Below are 21,371 nucleotides of genomic sequence, written 5' to 3' on the forward strand. Positions count from 1 at the left end.
TTCCTGCTCTGGGCATATGGGTATATGCACAGACACAAATCCCCCCCCCCACACCCTTCCTTAGGGAGCAGTACCACCACAGAGCGTTGGTCCTTACCCCCTTGGTACACCAGGCCTTAACAATCAACTGGTCCCAGCGTGGTACTATCTTGACACTACCCTGCACAGAACTCTAAGCTTCGCTCTAAGAGAGCAACATGAGTGCTTCAGAGAGAAAGAGAAAGAGAGAGAGGGAAAAGGAAAAGAAAGAAGTAAATTTGCACATTTGTTTCTAATGCGTTGCATACGACGCCGCCTTAATGGAAGAGAGAGAAGTTTGTTGCGCCTGGGACACAGGCCAGTGTCCTGCAGGAGTCGAGGGGAGGGGTGTGTGTGTGTGTATGTGTGTGTGTGTGTGGGTGGAGGGGGGGACGGAACGCCTGGATGAGTCGGTGTGAATGCATGCGTGCTGGTGTGCTCTGGGTTTTGTGTGCCGTGGTTTTTTTTTCGCTCCCTCTTCCGTGTAGTGCTTTCTTTTCTGTTTTTTTGGGGGGGAGAACCAGAGTAGGGAGGGGTGGGTTGCCATTTACGGACACATGCGTGTTAATGTGTGTCTTTTCATGCGGATAGGCTTGCCAGGAAAGGAAGAGAGCACGGGAGACTGTGTGTGCGTATGTATATGTATGTGTGTGCGTGTGTGTGTGTGTGTGCGTGCGTCTTTATGTGTGTGCGTGTGTGTGCGTGGTCCTTGTATGTGGTGTGCTGAATGCGCATGCCTGTAGGAGTGTGTTTCTACTTGTGTGTGTGTGTGTGTGTGTGTGTGTGTGTGTGTGTGTGTGTGTGTGTGCGCGTCCGCTATAAGCAGAGTGTCTGTGTGCGTTTGGGTCTGCCTCTGTAAGCTGAATGTGTGCATTTGTGTCTGGCTTTTGTGTGCTGAATGCGCATGTCTTTCAGACTGTGTGGGTGGTATGGGTGTGAGGCTGTGTGCAGAGAGGGAGGGTGGGTGGGTGGGTGTGTGTGTGTGTGTGTGTGTGTGTGTGTGTGTGTGTGTGTGGGTGTGTGGGTGTGTGTGGAGATGCAGGGATGAGAGTGTACTGTTTGTTTTTGTCTGACTCAGTGAGGGAGACATACAGTTCAGACTGCAAGCTGAGGAGGGGGTAGGGAATGGATCTTTAGTGAGGAGGTAGAGGTTTACACACACACACACATATATACACACGCACACACTCCCATACATGTATACACAAACACACACACACACACACGCTCCCATACACATTCACAGCTTGCACAAAGACGGAGAGACACTGCCCTGATAATGGTTCCAAACGCTTCTCATTGAACACACCATCGAATCCTGCTGAAGTATTCATCTGATTTGGCTGCTTTGTGTTCAAATTTTGTAGTTATATGACCTACATTATCCTGTGCGTGTGTGTGAAAGAGAGAGAAAGAGGGAGAGCGAGAGAGTGAGAGAGGGAGGGAGACAAAGAAAATGGATGCTGTGGAGACAGTGAGCATAAATGAGTTGGCATGTGTGCGTGCATGCATTCATGTGTGTGCTATGGATGTGCATGCCTGCGTGTCAAGGCATGCATATAAATGTGTGTGTGTGTGTGCGTGCATGCTCCTGTACCCTTGTCTAAACAACAGATGGGACCGCTGAAGTGTGTGTTAGTGTGTGTGTGTGTGTGAGAGAGGGGTACCGTCCCCCCCCCCACCCCCCTGGGAGACTTCCGCCTGATTGTGTATGTGTATGTGTGTGTGTGTGTGTGTGTGTGTGTGTGTGTGTGTTTTATCTGCACCTTGTTTTTTTTCCCCTACAAAGTAAAAGTAAGAGGAGGCGACATGGTCGTCATGCCGTAGGCTCGGACGGGCCCTTAAGGAATGTACAGAGCAGCGAGCGATGACTTCTGACGTGTGTTTGTATATATAGTGATGAGACTGTATGGTCTTGTTTCCGAGCAGACCTATTTTTCTGTACTGTTATCGACTTGAGGGAGAATATATAAACAGGTCTAAGAACAGGGTGTGGGGGGAGGGAGGGAGAGAGGGAGCTAGTGAGAGAAACGGGGGTCAGGGAGTTTGTTTGAACTGTCTCCTGAGATGGACAAGGCGTAGCAGCATAAAGTACTGTCACTTGACTAGCAGTCAGTTGGGGGGGGGGGGGAGAGGAGAGAGGAGAAACAGAGGGGACCATTGCCTGGCCTTCGTCAGAAAAGATAAATATTTGTACTTGTTTGCCCGTTGAGTTTGTGTGTCTGAACGGGCTGGCCAAACTTTTATATTGTTTTTGCGAGCGGGGATGGGTGGATAATGTCGAAACTCTGAAGGGAGATCTTTTTTTTTCTGATATGATGTATGTGTATCCATTTTAATTTTACTTTGTTCTTTGTAGCGTTTTTTTATATATATACATATATCTACAAATGTTTTATTTGGAGAAAATAATAGATTGAAGAAGCTCGGTGTGGCTCATGTGGAGAATGCTACTGAAATAATGAAAAGGAAAGAAAGGTTAAGGATGAGAGAAGGAATGAGAAATCACAAACACTGAGCACAAAAGATGCCAGGAGCACCATTTTTTATTTTTTGGTCCAAAAAGAAAGGAAAACCGTCAAGGGGGAGCTTTTGTAGAATTTCAGACTTAAGTAGTTCCGTTTTTCTTTCATTCTTTTTTACTTAACCATTCTTATTGCTTGTTTTCTCTCCAACACAGATTATAGTGAAAGTAGTGCTACGTTTGTGAAGAGATTTGCTACTAATTCCACATTAACCCGAAAGATAGCGTTGCCAAGTTACAGTATAGAGGAACGATACAAAAATATACACCTGCTAGAAAGGCAAAAGAGAACCACATATTTTCACATGGAGTATGACTGAAAAATTCAGACCAGAGTTGGAAGGGATTCATTTCAAAGCTGGGAGAGAGGCTTGAAGATTCGTACGGAATTGTTTAAGATGGGGGGGTTTGTAAGGAAAAAAGCAGACAGGGAGGCGTAATTATGAAGCACTGCAGGGTGTCCCTCTCACCCTGTCTGATAGGAATGTATTTATTGCTTTTAAAAGAAAAAACGATCTGCTTGCGTCATTGGATTTCAATCAATAAGAAAGGAGAGGGGAGAGGGGGGTGTTGGCCAGCAATCTGTATGAAATGAGCATGAAGGTTTGGCCGTGAGAGCTGGGTGGTGTGGACGTAGCTAAAGTGCCACATCAGCCCAGCAGAGGGCAGCATCCCCCGCCAGGTTTCGTTCTGCCTTGTCTGGGGGGCATGTTAGCCCACCTGTCTGAGTGGAGTTGAGTTGAGTGAGGCAGGGAAAGGTTTCTGGAAGATGGACCTCCATGCTGTAGAAAAGCACAGAGATAACCCAAGCACCTGATGACATTTTTAATCTTTTGGGTTTTTTTCTCGTTTCTGTTTTGACACCAAAATTCCTAGCCCAAAAATAGGCGCCACACCAGTGAGTGATCCTCGTTTGAATGAGGTTGCCAAATGCCAATGGTTTTCTAATGTCAATTGTATGGCCAGTGTCTAAGACTGCTGCTTTTTTTTTTCATAGTGACCTGGGGCAGTTGGACTGCTGAAGGCATCACTATTTAAAAATAATAATGAAAAGATTATAGGAGAGAATATTTAATATTGATATCCCAAATCAACACTTTGTATTAAAATATTTTTAAAAGATTGCAATTTTAGTTTTTTTTTTTTTTTTTAAATACCATTTTAATGTCAAAATGATTGAGTGACCTGATGTGTTATATGGATGTGTGTGGGGGTTTAGGGTACTGGGGGAAGCACAGATGTTATTGAAAAGAATGAGACTTTGTAATTCTGATTGAGCTGAGGCTCCTGTATCTTGAGAAAAACGTTTTGTTTTAATTTTTCTAAAGAACCATGTCACCTTTCCTCTCTCACACACACAGAGGGAGAGAGAGGGAGTTTTTGAAAAAGAAACATAAGCACCTTCGGGTGAGTGTCCACAGCCGTGGGCCAGTACCTTGGCACCTTTCTGTCTGATCTCTCCCAAAACTGCTGTGTGTGTGTGTGTTTGCAGATGGTGTCAGAAAGTGGGATTGGATTATGGGATTGGGGGGGAAAACTGACGTGCTTTTCTTATCGTTTTTGCTAATTTTCTTTTATACAATGATTGATTCTTTGTGTGTTCTTCTAATTTTTTTTGTAACTTTGTTGTGGAATCCCACTCTTCCTGTCATCCATTGTGGACGCAGGACGTGGTGTGGACCCCAGGGTGGAAATATCGTTTTTTTGAAGAGGGTGCAGAGGAAGGGCGTTGTTAGCCTCCTCAAGGATAGGGGATTCACATCATTACTAACTAAAGGGGAAGACTTGAGGTTTGGATGGAGAGATGATAAACCTGGTTTGGTGTTTTTTTTTCTTTCTTTTAAAAAATGTTTAAAAAAAAAACAACAAAAAAGGGTGCTTGTCGTTGTTCTGGGCTACACCCGCCTGTTATCCATCTATCCCTCCTCCTACTTCATCCCCCCTCTCTCTTTCTTCCTTAAACCCCCTCTGCACTGCAGCCTGTTGGTCCTTGTACGTGCCCCCCTCTTCCCCTTCCCCTTAACGCGCTCCAGGCCCGTGCGTTATCGCTAACGGCAACCTTGTAGACTTCTATCCAGTCACACGACATGTTATCCTGCTTTTTTCTTCCGGGCTCCTCCTGACACACACCAGAGACATCGGCCTGAGGGCACTGAAACACTCCCGACATGCACGCAGCTGTGTGTGTGTGTGTGCGCGCACGGACCTACCTCCCACCACCCCTCTGCCACTTGGACAGTCCTCAACAAGCTCCCCGCTTCCTGTTCAGTTAAAAAAGGGCCTTCAGAACGACCTTTAACCTCCTAACCTGGTGGTGCTGCTGTACAGCGTAGTTTCCTCCTAGTTTTCTTTCTACTTTCTATTCGTATCGACACGGACTCCCCCTCAATCTGAAGTTTACCGTTTTAAAGGTTTTAAACCTGAGGGGCTGAAAGAGAGGGCCAGTGCGAGTGTGAAAGTGAGGGGGGGAAGTGTTACCTCAAATATTTAGGGCAGAGGGACTGTGTCGCTATAGCAACGAAGATGGCTTCTTCTCTTGCTTAGCTATGTCTCTGGTGTGGTCTGGGCTTCTCAGACCTGTCTTTCTCTCCCCCACACTATAAATATATATAAATATATATATATACTGTACATTTTACATAGAAGCACTAATGAAGTTTGATTGTTAGTTGTGCATTCACAAGCATGAGGTATAAAATAAAAACAAAAACAACAAAAACAAAACCTTACCCCCAAAACCGCTTTTTACTTTTTGGGGAAAAATCAAATGCAGTAGTGTCTACTGATGTCAAAGACCCACCCCTAAAACCCCCCTCCCCTTCCTGCCATTAGCCCACGTGCCCCTGTCCCCAAGTACATGCCAGTGTTTATTCTGTGTTCCAAGTGCCAATAACTTTGTGAATTCCTTACTGTGACCCAATAATAAAAATGATAATTGCACATTAACTACTGTAAAAAAAAAAGTGGGGGAAAATGAAAAAAATCTGAATATCTTAATAAAAGGTTTGTAACAAATAACATCCTCTCCTGTTAAGTTCCTCTCTGTACACTGCAGTGAATGATTTCAACCATTACAGTTTTTCATTCAATTTCATCTCCAATCAAAATCCTGCAAATTCATCCATCGTATGGCTCACTCAGGTTCATAAACAGTTAATTCTACATTTCATGTAATGAGCAGTTTCTCTCACCTGCTTACTGATGACTTTATTTTGTACCTCTTCATCAAATGCCTTTAAAGCAGCAATAAGTAGTTCTGTTCCAAAAGTAGCAAGCTTACTACCTAAAACACATGCAAAGACCTTCCAAAACAACACCAACAGCCCAGTTGGCACTGATAGAAGCTTGCCAACACACTGACTTATGTCTTGCTGTGAAAGCTTTTATACATTTTTTGCAGCGTGTTCCAGCCCGATACACAGACCTACATAGGGCATATCCTAAATGGCTAGTGGGAAAGACACAGGTATTTATCTGTCCTTCACATGACCATATGCCATCAAAATTAATTTGAGGGTGGTACCAAACCTAGTTGCCTATAAAACCATACCTCAAAAAGCATCCAATTGTAACATTTCCACAGTCATCTCAAACACACTGCCACAGACCACCCCAACGGCAGAAAGATACAAACGGGAAAGCAATGATCACCAGAAAGCAAATAAAAGCCATGTGTTTGTTTATTATGACAAGTCCACTTGGTTTCACGACAAACAACAACACTTTTCAAATATTACAGTCTTTTAAATGTACAAAAGGATACATAGCACATTTTTGTACAATTCCTCTTTATAATCTCAAAAACATCTTGAAATGGATCATTAACTAGGGAGGCAGCAGAGCATAAAAAAAAAGTTGTTTTGCCATAAGTAGCATCAACAGAAGCAATAGTAATTGTACCAAACAGTGAAAGAAGGCAATTAAACGCCTCCCGTTAATCACTCCTTTAATCTGAGCAGCTGTCGTTTAAGTAGTGCATGCTGGCAATAACGGAAGCTTACCTCCACTAGCAAGCCGAATATACAGTTTGGCAGTTGGAAAGATTCTTAAAGATGAGGAAACTGATTTTGCATATACCGTGCCTCTGGGCTGAAGGACAAATCTCCGGGTAGGCTGGATCGAGGTACAAATTCATCGTTGAGTTTCAAATTTTTGGATCGTACCTCAGCCCTACATTCCAGGGCGAGGGGGGGGATGAAATATGTCAGGTGACAGAATGGTCAGCACAGGCCAGGCATGAAGGCTCTCTGTGGACGAGGGACTGCACAAACGCAGTCAAAAACCAGGCGAGCAGAGCACACGCTTGAAGCGAGCAGGCATTTAATCGTGCCCTGCTTAATGTATGGCGTTATCTTCTGATGTATCGGCAGCTTGGTAGGAGGGACCTGTCATGGCATGGTCATACAAAACAGTAGGTTATATTAAAAATAAATGTTTTTTGTAGTGGGGCTCTTTGAGGCCGACACAAAATAACAAGGCATGTTGTGACACACACACCTGAAATGTTATATAAAACCGTTTGCGGCCCCACTTAAAAAAAAAAAAAAGCAATTTATATTATTGAAATCATTTGGCAAGGAGTGAGATCTAGAGCTTTTCTAAAAAGACATACAACACTGATTTTCCGGGGTCATCGGCCAGGGGCATCTTTGTTAAGGCATGGTCTGACTAGCAAAAACACAAATGGGGTCTGAATGAAGAGGCAGGAAGCGCTGACAGAAAACTTTGGCCTACGATGATGATGATGACGACGACGCTCCTTGCGGGATAGCCTGCATGGAACGTGATAAAATGAGCTTCGACTGCTGACCAGCCTTCCCACTACTTACCCTTGCAATGCTAACTCAAACACAAAACCGTACCTGAGGTGAAGGCCTTCTAAAAAAACGAATCAAAAAAACAAATTACCTCTCTTCCTCTTAAGAGGCAGTGAGAGGTCTCAACAACACGTAGTTCCCATGATGGCATGGGGACGGTTTGACTTGGTTTTCAACTTATATGCCAGAGGAAACCACTAGGGGGTGCTAACAGCCCATTGTGTTCCACATGAGGCTGGATGGCCTCAGGGTACAGACAGCAGACATTAGAAGCACATGCTATATGTGGAGGACAGGAAGGCCACAAGCCCACGACCACATTCTTCATGTCAGTGATACAATCATGGAGTGAAGTGTTCCAGATTTTGTACTTTTCGCTTGATCTTGACGCACTCTAAGTGACGGTGCACATTTAAAATATCTTAAGGCAACATTGACTCTCAGCACCCCTTTCCGCACAGGTACCACACTTTAAAAACACTTTTTTTTTTTTGACCTGGATACAAAATGAAGGACAGTAACCGTGAATTTGTTCAAGTCCAGCTGTTGCTCATTCTTGGGGAATCCTTTACAGGCGGCATTCAGCAGTTACTCCCGAAACATCAAAAACACAGAGAAAAAGAGAGAGAGAGGAGGAGGGGAAGGAGGGAGGGAGGGAGGCAGGAAAAAAGAAAGAAAAATAAAGCTTGTGCTCTGCACACACCTCTCTCTCTCTCTCTCTCTCTCTCTCTCTCTCTCTCTCTCTTTCTCTCCCTTTCTGTGCTGGAGGTTCAGACAGAGGGGGTAAAAAAGGGTGAGAGAGAGAGTGCTCCCCCTTCCTTCCCTCCCTCACCTCACTCTTCATCTTCATCTTCATGCTCCTGATGCTCCTGTTGTCCTCGGGATGTGGGCAGGAAAAGGCTGATGTGGCCGCGACGGAGCCCAGCGCTCATAGGGCGAATAAGAGGATGAGAACCACCAGGATGATGGTGATGAGGACACCGATGGCACACCACTGCCGTCGACCTGCACCAGACGGAGAGGAGAGGCAACACCCCATCAAACACAGAGAGGAGACACAACAACCCATAAAACCCTGGGTAATTCAATAAATAAATAAATAATAATAATAATAATCATCATTCTTACAGAGATCATGATGATGATAACAAACAAAGAAAAATGACTTTTATATCTGGTTTGTGGTCTGTCAGGGTCTGAGCCTGAGTATTCATCATTACTGCTAGCCCTAATCATGCAAAATAAAAAAAAATAAACTTTATAACTGAAAACTGAAGCACAAAGGGAGGCTGATAGGATATCAGACATAATGCTGATATGCATTCAAAACAGAGCGTTCAAATGCTACTCTACTACAGCTTGTCCAATGTCCTGAATCACTGGGTGCTCAATCACATGCTCAAGCCAGATGATCTTCAGTGATAAGATGATTACAATTTCAACTACAAGCAAGTTTTAGAGACTCATCATTTAGCCTGAAAGGGAGAAATAAATTGCGGAACTATTTGATTTAAGGATTTGATCGTGTGGACTGTGTCGATGTTTACTTAACTGCAATCAGTCTAAAGGATTTAATGGTCCCAGGATCATCGACTTAAAACTAAAAGGAACGCTTAAGTCCTCTTAAACAGCACTCAATTCATCAGAGCAATGCAACAAACAGGACTTCGAAATTGACTGGCTTCAACGTTTGTTTATTGACTGCAGATCACCTAAACTTTAAAATGTCCACATACAATCCAGCGAAGGCATCAGAAGAAAGGGCATGCTGTTTGAGAGAGTGTGTCTGTGTGTGTGTGTGATGGTGGTGGTGGTGTGTGTGGTGTGTGTGTGTTTGTGGTGTGTGTGTGTGTGGTGTTGGTGGGTCTGTCTGTGTCTGTGTCTGTGTCTGTGTCTGTGTCTGTGACTGTGTGGTGGTGGTGTGTGTGAGTTGTGTGTGTGGGGGGGGGGATTAGCAACACAAACTTACTACTGGTCATGTGAGACACCTTCTCCATTTTCTTCAGCACCGAGTCCATCCTTGAGCCTGTCTGGTCCATCTCCTCACTGAACTCACCTAACATTCTGTGAGTGAGCACGCATACACACAGGCACGCACGCACACAGAGAGAAAGACCAGCAGTAGCGAGGGAGTAAGAGAGGAAGAGAAAGACAAAGTGTGAATGAGAAAATGTGTGATGTGATATCTTCTTCAGAGTTGAAACCAAAGAGCCCAACTCCAGCAATTATTATTATATTATATATTATTAATAATAAAGCCATAAGACACCAGTGCCACCACATCTTTACTCCAGCAATGAGCCATAGGACACCAGTGCCACCACAGCTTTAGTCTAGCCCTGAGCCATAATACACCAGTGCCACCACATCTTTACTCCAGCAATGAGCCTTCAGACACCAGTGCCACCACAGTTAAACTCCCCTGGACTGCTGCTAATGCCCTATGACATGATGATTCGTTTTTCAGGTTTTTTTTGTGTGTCAAAAAACACAATAGGTAACCCTTTCTTCCACGTTACAGCTTCACTGTCAAGTTCACAAAATCCCCTGTCTGTTCAAATATCCCACACACTGTTGTTTTTAGATCAATGCTACTAGTTCTATTTTCAAAGAAGCATTACGGAATTTCTGTCTTAAAATTAACAAGCTCCCTACCTAGCAACCAACAGGCTTGCTTGGAGACAGAAACTGCACAGCAGATAAAGGTTAGCTGGCATGGCAACCATTGTGTTTTGACAACATATTTGTTGCGCCGAGAAAGCCGTTCTTATGTTTACCTTAATACATAACTAAGGGACAGATTAATTATCTGCCACACGCTTGTGTTCCCTCTCTACATCAGAGGTAGCTCTGCTTATAGTCATACTGCATTCTCTCAAGGTCAGTTTCAGCTAGCTTTAACACCAAGCCTACAGGAATCAGATTGCATTGTTTCACTCTGCATGCGTAGAATCAGTGCAGCTGGATCACAGATGACAGAGAGCCTTACTGCAGTGGATTCTGTCACTCAAGTTGCCGCATGACATGCCTCAACATGTCTCCCTCTAACGTGCTTGGAAACTAAAGTGCTTGTCTAATAGTCTCCTTACTCTGGCTCCCCTTACTTATTTATGCAGAATGCCTAGGCACTGTGTTCACTAAGTATTTTATGTAACCACAGAGCGTCGTCTTAAAATATCTTTTGAATATCGATCTTAGAAATGCTTTTTACACCAAACACAGAAAATACTCAGAGACAATGGGAGAAATGACATCAATGCAGCACATGAGGACATGTTTCTGCATGTCTGCTTACTCAGCACACCATAGAAGACCATGACCAGTGCTTGTTCATTCAGCACACCATTGAGTACCATGACCAAGCGCTTGCTAACTCAGCACACCATAGAGTACTATGACCAAGCGATTGTTCATTCAGCACACCATAGAGTACCATGACCAAGCGCTTGTTCATTCAGCACACCATAGAGTACCATGACCAAGCGCTTGTTCATTCAGCACACCATAGAGTACCATGACCAAGCGCTTGCTCATTCCTCCCACACTAAACAGTTCCTCATTATCTAGCCTGTGTCAGCGCTTAAACAGTAAACATGAGACATTAAGTTCACCAATAGACTTCTGGCTGCTTACTATCCCTGCCAGCAGCATTGATAATCACACTCGTGAAACGTTTTGTTTCATGGTAACAAAAGGAGATCTGACTTTGCTCCTCAGAGCGGCATCTGGAGCGCGTCTCAAATTACTTATGGAAAGCCCCCCAAACATAGCTGTTGCTGGCATACCCTATTGAATTCCCCAGGGGGGGAATAAAACATTTTGTGTCTGTGTATCAGAAATGATCTTTTTACTCGAAAATCTGCATTAAAGTTTCCACATTGCGATATACACGCCTCTGCCACCAACATTAAAACCACCTGCCTAATGTTGGGTATGTCCCCCATTCTGCCACCACAACAGCTCTGACCCATTGAGGCTCTGAAGCGTGGACTCCACATAACCTCTGAAGGTGCCCTGTGGTATCCAGCACCCAGACGTTAGCAGCAGATCCATTAAGGCCTGTGGGCGGCGAGGTGGGGCCCTCCCTAGGTTGGACTTGTTTTTCCGGCACATTCCACAGACGCTCGATCGGACAGAATTCTTAGGAATGTGGAGGCCAGGTCAACACCTTGCACTCTTTTGTCACGTTCCTCAAACTGAAGTGGTACGTGTCAAAGTCACATCCACATAAATCCCCCATGACCCAAGCCTTCCCAGCAGGACATTGCCCAGAGCATCACACTGCCTGAGCCAGACTTCCCCTAGTGCATTCGGCTGCCATCTCTCCCCAGGTAAACCATGATGGTGGACAGGGGTCAAGCATGGGCACTCTGACCAGTCTGCGGCCAGCAGCTCCATACGCAGCAAGCTGTGATGCACTGTGTGTTTGGACACCTTTCCTGTGCTGCAGTAGCTCTTCCGTGGGGTCGGTCCTGACGGGCAAGCCTTCACTCCACGAGTACTCATGACCCCAACGCCAGGTCAATGATGGTCTTCCTTGGACCACTTTTGGCAGGTACTAATCACTGCATACCAGGAATATCCCAGTTGTGTAGCCATCTCAATTTTGGCCCTTGTGAAAGGCGATCAGATCCTTAAGCTTGGCCATTTTTCCCGCTTCTAATACATCAACTACAAGAACTGACGGTTCACTTGCTGCCTAATACATCTCACCCATTGGCAGGTGCCATTGCAGCAAGATAGTTCATGTTATGCACTTCAGTGGTTATAATGTGGCTGATCAGTGTATATCATCAGGCATAGCAGCCAATGTGAAGTGAGTTTTTGACAGAAAAACTGTGGTCTTTCTTATTGAAAACATATTGTGTGAACAGCCCAGTGTGTGCATTCAGCAGGCTGAAATCTGATCCATATGGTCCCCTGGAGCGGTAGTGAGCCTTGCCCCTCTGTGGTGTGTGGAGGGGTGAGTGTTTCACTCACACAGTCTGATCGTCCAACTCGTCCCCGATGCGTCCGGACATGTCCTTCAGCACGCGGATGCTCCCCGTCACCAGCTCCAGCTCAGCGTCCTGATCCTGCATGATCAACTGGTAGGGGAGAGGGGGGAGAGAGAGAGAGAGGGAGAGAGAGAGAAGGGGGTGGGGAAGACCATCACCATTTGCATCTCAAACACCAGTATAATTATAACAAAATCATTGTCTTATAATTTTTTCAGTAAATTGCAAATGGGGATTTGAGACTTTTACCTCCAATGTGTGTATGGTTGATATGTATATGTGTGATTGTTTGTGTGTGTGTGCGTGTGTGTGATGGAAATTAGAACCCGTTACGCGCCAAATGCATTGAGGGTGAATTTGATCAACCTACACCTACAACGGTGGTGGGTTAACAAAGGGGGCATTTAAAAAACAATAATTAACACGATTCAATCGTTCTGTGAAAAAGTCAACTCGGATCATCAGGCCGCCTACCTAAATAGCGTTGTAACTTACAAGCTGTCAGGTAAAGGTAAGACATGTCTCCTCCTGCCTCTCGGCTAATCAGAGTAAGGGTCAGGCCACTGAACGCCAATTTGGGTGAACGTGAAATTCAAAGCCGGGGAGCGCTTCCTTTTCAGTCAATAGTTCATTCATTTACAAAGTTGAGTAGCCTAATCTATTTTACCAACAATCTGGCTTTACATAGAGGGTGTAAAGACAGCGGCTGATGTCAGTAGGCCTACGCAAGAGGAGACAACTCAATTTCATGAACCAAAAGTTCAACCAAAAGGAGAAGAGCTGACAGTGGGGAATTACATAATGAGGGATTTTGAAGCGAGGGAGGGACAGTGAGTGTGTGTGTGTGTGTGTGATTGTACAAGTTCTGAGTTTGTTCAAGTTTGATGTTAAAAGAGTGTTAAAGTTCTGTTTCTGTGCATTTGAAGTGTGGGTGGTGAGGGAGAAAAAACTAAACATGGGTGGTGAGTAAACATTGGCATATCCTCTATGTTTTTTTTTTTTTAAGCAAGACAAATGCTATGGAAAAGTCAGTTACACACTAAACTGCATACACACAAAAGTGCAATAACAAAATCGTGGCTGGTTATAAATACGAGTGGCAGATTGTGGAAGTGGATTGTGGGTCCATCCCTGGTATGGGGTGTGTGTGTGTGTGTGTGTGTGTGTGTGTGTGTGCAAAAGTACCTGCTGCTGCTCCTGCTGCTCCTGGATGTAGCGGGAGTTGGCCGACACCAAATGTGGCTCCAGGCCAGCAAAGCGGTCCTGAGAAGGGGCTGCCATCAGAGCCTTGGGTAGGGTGAGGGACACAACCGTAAGCAACATGGACAAGTGTGTGTGTGTGTGTGTGTGTGTGTGTGTGTGTGTGTGTGTGTGTGTGTGTGTGTGTGTGGGGGTGTGGGTGTGGGGGTGTGGGTGTGGGGGTGTGTGTGGGGGTGTGGGTGTGGGTGTGTGTGTGTCTGATTGAAAGAGTGTGTACATGTGAACTCTGACCTCTCTGTTCTTTTTTTCTGCTTGGGCCACAGCTGAGGGGCTGGAGAGCTGCTCCTTCATGTCCTGCAAACACACACACACACAAACAAACAAACAGTATTACATAAAGCAGATAAACAACAACACATAAACAACAACACACTGCTGTGGTCTCAAAATCATTGAGGCTAATGCTTTACTAAATACCAATATTTTTGCAATGGAGAACCAGACATCTACATTCACCTGGAGTATGAATCGGGCTCAATTTTCACAGAGGTGAATTCAGTGACACTCACACACGTGTGTTTTATGCAATGGGTCTCCATATTTATTTATTAAAGCAGACAACTTGGTAGGCTGTGTTGTCTTTCAACTTTCAAAAGACACTACAGCATGTCACAGACTAAAAAAGCAACGGAAAGCAACGGACAGGAAGCCTTGAGGTTGACCTGAATGGGGACAATGGTCCCGATAAGGGGGCCAGGGGTGTAGCCTTGCAAAAACAGCCACTTCAGAGCAGCACTGAATAAGTCAACAATCTCCCTCAGGAACCTCTGGTTTGTGAGTGACATCTCTAAGTGCATGATATCTTTCTTTAGGGTGAGCTAGCGGGCACCTAGTTCTGGTTTACTTTTGTGGTTCCTTACCTGAACTGACTGCCGGGTTCTCTCCACAAATGCCCTCCTCTCCTGCAGCTCATTCTCTCCCAAACGGAACTTTCCGGGGTTTGTCTCGACGATGCCTGGGGCAGTGGTCAAGGTAATGGACCAGAAGGACAATGTTTTGCTGTAAACATTCCATGTCAAATTCTCAGCCGCATACAGTTTCCCTCTGTAATCGCTTCCTGTTGATCCTCATATCCTATCACTGACCAATTATCTGTTCTTTCCCAAAATCAATCAATAATTTGTGCTTTCCCAAATCAATCATATCCTTTACAGTGCTTGAACAGAAAAGACCTTCACACTCTGGAGCTGCCGTCACTTTGACAGAGTTGTATCGAAACAGACGTGATACTAGCCAATATTTTTGTTTAAATAAATAATTTACATAGCTTCATTGCGATCCAAGACGTCGATGAGTGCCTGATTCCTGAACACGGTGCTACGGTGATTCAGCTTAAAGCAAAACGTGTTTTTCTGACTAGTAGTTATTCAGACCCAACTCAAAAGATTTTTTCCTGATTCCTGGCTTCCCTCTCCTTCTTTTAACCATAACATCGTCATCACAACCCACACAGACGCTACTATATAAAGAAACTGAATGGACATGTGGCCTTGGCGTTCTTATCGCACACCTACCCTTTCCTTTCTTATTCTAAAACCACTATTTTCTCACAAATCCTCACAAAGACATCGTATTAATGCTCACAATGTATTCCTTCACTGACAAATCTTCTTTTAGACATACCATTACAGAGCATATGCACACACACACACACACACACACACACACACACACACACACACACACATTTCCTCATTTCAACGCTTTACACAGTGACCCTCTTTTACAGATGTGCATTCTCTCTCTCTCTCTCTCTCTTACTCTCTCTATATCTATCTATCTATCCTTGGCTTTGGATACTGATGGTCTCGTGCAGGTCCTCCAGATCCCAGTCGATGGCGCGCAGGCAGTTGCGCAGCTCGTTGGTGCTCCAGTCCAGCTCATCTCTGCTGACGGGGGTGCCTTCCTGCAGCAGCTCCTCCCAGCGCTCAAACAGGCCCCGCGCCCGGGACAGGGCCTTCTGCACCTCCCTGAGGACGAGCACACGTACACACACAAGTCACGCAAACACCATATATAAATATATATACATACATGCACACTCACTCACTCAGCAGTAAGCCTTCGTTACAAATTACAAATGAAGTGTCAACTTTAAAATTGAAAATGCATCCACCTGTGTATATTTGTCAGAAAGCTAAAGACACTTCAAGTAAGCACTGATTATATGCAATCAACACATATGCACAAACTGCCAGCGCGACGGTAGAAGTAATAAATCTTTGTTACAAAATGTATCGAATGAGTCAAATCAATGTGTCAACGTATCAAGTATACAGCTCAAGCTAACTTTAAAAACAAAGCACAGCTCAGTCGGCACCCAAGGGTGCACTTCCAGAAATCCAAGGTCGTGGGCGGTTCTGGGGAAGTGGATGGCATGTGGTGTAGTATCAACCCAAACACGACCCAAACAACGCCAAGCAATGTCTGTGTACACTTCACACTCGTCTGCTACATCACAGCAATGTGTTAACGTCCCGAGGGGCGCAACTGTGATCAACTAAAAAGCTACCTCAACTATGTACTCCGTGGAGTCTCACACGACTAGAAAAGCGACCAAATGTAGTCAAAGATTCCTAATATATCCTCTAGACAACATGCAATTAACTAGCTGTGCCGTTAAGACACTGCAATTGCACAAAATACAGTAAGGTAATGGGTAACGTTGATCAGCAAGACTACCCAGAATAGCTTTAGCTATGTAAGCTAACATGCTAATGTTACTTTTACCTGACAGAGCAAGCGAAACGCTGCCGATGCTAAATGCCCGATGAAAATGTACCCAGATGATAAGACATTCAGTTGTGACTGGGTCGAGATAAATAACTTTTTGTGTCATTCCGCGGAAATACTGTATCTGCTCACCCTTTCACTACGAAGAACGGGTCCTCCATCGACATGTTGCCTCTTTCCTGACAGGAACTGATAGCAGAGGCTGAGCCTGCCCATACAGTGCGTGCATGCGTAGTACGCGTGGTCACCAGTCACGTGACCAGGCAACGCGCTTTCCTTTTATCACATGGCAACATTGTATTTTCAAGCAACTTCATGAAATAAATGAACAAAAAAGAGCAAAATATAGCAGCCACACAACATAGTGGAAAGAACGACGTGAATAACTCGGGTTTATACAAACAATTCCACTTCAATTCCGATTTTTAAGTTTCAGGATCGATTTTTTTCCCGATTTTCTCAGATTCCATCCGATTCTATCCGATTTCGATCTGATTTCCGATTCGATCCGATCCGGGGGTTAATGTTATTAAAAATGAAAAATGTATTTGAACCGTTTCCTTCACTTCATGACTCTGTAGATAAGCAACATATTAAAACTAGTATTATATCAATATTAAACAGCAAATCTTACAAGTATTGGTAGTTACTGATGGCTGGAAGACTGATGAAAAGGTTAAGGGTCAATCTACCTTCAAGAAAGATAATTCAGGACAATAAATGACATCATTGAGGTGACTATATCTGCAACAGTGGATTCCTACTGGGACACTGACCAGTGCATTATTATTATGCTTGAAAATAATTAAGAATTCACCCAAAAGCGGTTGCTACCAAAAGCATTTTTATTTTAAAACTTTTTTTTTATTTTATTTATTTTTTTATTTTTTTTACTTAAAAAAAATCGATCTTTGGACATACGAATCGATAATCGGTCATTAATATGCGAATCGATTACAAATCGGAAAATCGTTTTTTTTTCAACACAGCTCTAGGACGAGTTCAACATTAAACTTTGAAAATGCCAAGCGACGAGGAGTCCTACACTATAAGTAGATCAGCTAATGTACACGTTTGCAGTTTTTCAAATTTTTGCAAATTATAAACCAGCTCATATGAATTTTGTATACACTGCCAGTGTTAGACTGCTCCGAAAAAAGGCTCAATACAGCTCAATTTAACACTTAAATTCATCGTTAAATCGTACAAATCATTTCACATCTAGTCTACTGTTATTCCTTGTTGCAGCCTGATGCAGCATCTCAGTTATGAAGTGCCCTCACCAGTGTCAAGTGGGAGTGAAATTCCATGTGATTTAGTAAGATCCCTATTCAGTGACACGTTCTCACGGGTAAATCGAGACTTGACAGGTATGGTCCTGCTCCAAGACTTAGGCCAAGGCCAGACTAAGCGGATTTTCATACTTTCCGGAACGTAGTCGGGGTTAGTCAATCGCTGCCAGACAAAGCTGTGCTGCGCTGTTCTACGGCCACACACACCCATTGAAACTGGTGAATATGCTGTAGTACATATGCAAGGCCTGTTGCTGGCGCTGTGAAGGGTGCTACCGGAAATGGAGACGAAGACTCGTAGAAGAAGACGACAAGTTACAACTAGTTAAAGGCTGATTCATGCTTCCTTACGTAAGCGTAAGCGCAAGCGCAAGAGGCCGCGCAAGCCCCTTGCGCGACCCTTGCGCGACTTCTTACGTCTTGCGTGCGTCGGCCCCTTTTTCTAGACTTGCGTCATTTTTTACGTAAGCCCTTACGCGAGCCTCGCAGCCTGCATTCTATCAACGAATGATACGAGATGAGGTTACTAAAATATTCTGCATGTCTACTCAGTTTTACAGTGCTTCCCAAGTAAAGGTTTGAAAAGAACTTCAAGCTTCAGACTTTCTGTTAGGGAACCTGTTATCTATCTGCAGAGCAAATGTCAGGCTCATACAAAAACATTAACGTGAATTACTTGATGCTAATACCTAGCGCGGTGTCTATAGGATTTTCCATATACGTTAGCATTAAGCTAACGTATTTTCTACCACTGTTAAACATGCAATACTATGTGATTGTTTTTAGAAAACGAATGTTACGTGATGAGATTACTCAAATGTAGTATGCATGTCTGCTCAGTTTAACAGTGCTACCCAAGCAAAGGTTTGAAAAGAACTTCAAGCTTCAGACTTTCTGTTAGGGAAACAGCTTTGTATCTGCCAGGCAAATGGCAGGCTTATGACAACACGCGCAACCTTTGGGAGCATGAACTGCACCGAGTAAAGGCCGAATTATGCTCTGTTTTAGACGTAACGCGTAAGCACGTAAGATACATAACCCCCCCTTGCGCGGTAAAATATCCCCCCTTACGTGCTTAAGTGCGTCGCCCAAAATTCCTGACTATGCGACTAAAACACTACGGCCCTACACAGCTCGCAAAGGCTGTGATTGGCCGGCTACCACAGCCTTTCACAGAGTCTCACGTTTCCGGGTTAATAGCATACAGTCTTTTTTAGACCCAGACATTTTTTAAAATCATGAATACCCTGCAGATCGTCTCACAAGCCGTTTCTTATGGATTAGGAACAAACATAACAGAAGAGGTCCGAAGACATGAACTCCTTTACAAATCCTCTTTAAACACTTACAGGACGCTCAAATTACCGCGAATATCCCACCCTCACCCGCGATTGTTTTGAGAGAATGTTCACGAACAAATAGGTACTTTCATATTCATTTTCCGCCACTTGTGAGTCATGGTGATATCTTTCATTGAGTTCATATTGACGTGAATCCATCAATTACACCAGCGAGTTTGATAGAATGAACCCGGTCTGCTCATATACAAAAGTTAACAGTATCCTGCCGTTACCTTGTGGCCAGCACCATTGTAGTTACAAGCAAGTGACAACATGATGAGATTCTCTAGCCGTTTACCACCTCATCTTTGAATAATGTAACTCATAAACACATCGTTTTAAAGCCTGTCGCAGTCATTAAAAGATGTCAATAAACGAACTTTTGCGTCATGTGCTGTCTTTTTCGCCACTGGTACTGAATTGCCAACATTTGTATTTTGTGTAACACATGTATTCATAACATCAAGCCTTTCGCCCACTACACTTTCATGCTCCGGTAAGTTTTTTCCTTTGTCCTGATGCAATAAATAGGCTTACTTAACTCAAAATAAATCTACAGTTCTGGCGTCACTTTGCTTTGCAACACGGCTCACAAGCCTTGCAACACGGCTCTGCGTCTAAAACGAACCTTAAATCAAAACTTGTCTAAAACAAGTTCCTTGTGTAAATTACGTGCTTACGCGTTACGTCTAAAACAGAGCATAATTCGGCCCTAAATTTTGCGCAACCGTTAACCCCCAACGCTGTAGCATGCAGCCGCCTTAAGTTGGTGACAGTTCAGTTTGTCTCCAAGTAGTTGACCATACTGTGCCTTATACATTTCCTATGCTTAAATCATCATTGTTCGACCTGTATGTGATGCATTATGTGCATACCTAATGAAAGTAAGGGTTTTCATGAAGTTGCTACTGTGATAGATCGTGTGTATTAAATACCACATTTTGGGCTACCTTCTAGTGCTATTAGTAGTGATTAGCACGCTAAGCGGAGATTTAGCTATGTTCTGTTCTTATGTTGATACGCTGTAATAAAGATGTGTTCAATCCTGCTAAGATTTCGACTGGATGAGATATGAATGAGATCCATGTTGCCTAGTGTAATGTCCACTATTATATGTATCTAGTAATATTAGTTGTGTAATTCAGTGCAGTGTAAATTAGTCCCCATAAAGAAGACTGCTTTGGTAACTCAGTGAATAAAACGTGCCCTTCTTAGATCGTTGTTTGCCAGCCATAAACAGAACAGAAGACTTACATTTTTTTGTTTTTATTGCGATTGGGAAGATGTACGTGACTACTTGACAGCTTCCAGCGTTCACGTGGGATAATTACGTCATCAGATTCGCGGATTCAAACCCGATTTGCGGCCAGACAGGCCCTGATAGCAGGGTAGATTGCAACCTTCCCACTCTGGAGAGGGGATTCTAACCTTGACGGAAAGTAACGCTCCAAATGGCAGATTTATCTGGCCGGGAGGCCAGTTTGTCAAGTTACTTTCCGGAAAGTATGAAAATCCGCTTAGTCTGGCCTGGCCTTTAGAGACCTAGAGTAGGCTAGGCAGGCAGAGCCAGAGGAAGAATGACAGAGAGAGAAGAGAGTGTCTAATTCTGTCAAATATTGACCATATCCATTGATTGTTACAAAATTAAATAAAGTCTTCTGAAATGGGTAAATGGCTTCTATTCGACAGATAAATAGCTAGAGATGGGCAAGAGTAACCTACTTTATTTGTATGTCAGTATCTGTTGAACATATAGAGTAAATGCATTCGTAAATTAAATCAATTTAAAGTCAAACTGGCACATTTCTGGCACGCAGGTTGTTGCTAAGGTAGTAAACACCAATAACCTGTTGGTCGTGTGACATCAGCGTGTCTCTACTCGCTGACTTGATAACCCAGCAGCACACAGACCACAGAGAAATGCCCATCCCCACTAGTAGCCAAGATTTTTGGTTGGGTAGGATCTAAGTTGGTCTAGTTCATTTGCTTACTTCCAGGGTGATCACAAGCTGTGTTTTCGTCAGTATCTGTCAATCCAGGGTGTCAAAAAACTGGGCAAATGGACCAAGGGCGGAATCACACAGGCAAAAACAGACGTTTAGATCCAGAATGGAAATTTTAAAGAAGAATAAACTGGCTGTAGCTTTGTTGTCGGAGAAGCCAGTTTCAGTTTAGCACGTTTCCTACGTCTCTGAAGACATCTCATACTAATTTTATTTTTTAATACAGGAAATGTATTACATATTGGTCCTTTAAGGTCTTTTTTATGTTATGTATAAATAGGAGGAATAGGAGGTGACAGTGAAGGCAGTCCCAAGGACAATTTTTAGCTTGTCAGTTATAGATGACTTATGTCCATGTCACTGTTTTTGTGTTCTCTGTAATCACAT

The 21,371-nt window shown here is 43.8% G+C and overlaps 1 protein-coding gene across 1 annotated transcript; it reads right to left on the reverse strand.

Annotated features, from left to right (window-relative positions):
* Window positions 1–6,240: 6,240 nt before the first annotated feature.
* On the reverse strand, window positions 6,241–16,525 carry stx10 (syntaxin 10). Its single transcript, XM_080837567.1, has 8 exons — window positions 16,482–16,525; window positions 15,417–15,586; window positions 14,477–14,571; window positions 13,848–13,910; window positions 13,542–13,643; window positions 12,340–12,446; window positions 9,329–9,423; window positions 6,241–8,364 (listed from the first exon to the last, which is right to left on the reverse strand). Exons 1-8 carry the CDS (start codon window positions 16,514–16,516, stop codon window positions 8,288–8,290), a joined length of 744 nt encoding a protein of 247 aa, XP_080693693.1. The 5' UTR covers window positions 16,517–16,525; the 3' UTR covers window positions 6,241–8,287.
* Between the last annotated feature and the right edge of the window lie 4,846 nt (window positions 16,526–21,371).

Source organism: Sprattus sprattus (assembly GCF_963457725.1).
Source record: "Sprattus sprattus genome assembly, chromosome: 1".
Lineage (NCBI taxonomy): Eukaryota > Metazoa > Chordata > Actinopteri > Clupeiformes > Clupeidae > Sprattus > Sprattus sprattus.

Coding starts and splice junctions, on each gene's coding strand:
- stx10 (XM_080837567.1), bottom strand. CDS start 16,516: ATGTCGATGGAGGACCCGTTCTTCGTAGTGAAAGG. Junction 12,447..13,541: donor AGCAGCAGGAGCAGCAGCAG/GTACTTTTGCAC, acceptor CTCCCCTACCAG/TTGATCATGCAGGATCAGGA. Junction 9,424..12,339: donor GAGTTGGACGATCAGACTGT/GTGAGTGAAACA, acceptor GCTCACTCACAG/AATGTTAGGTGAGTTCAGTG.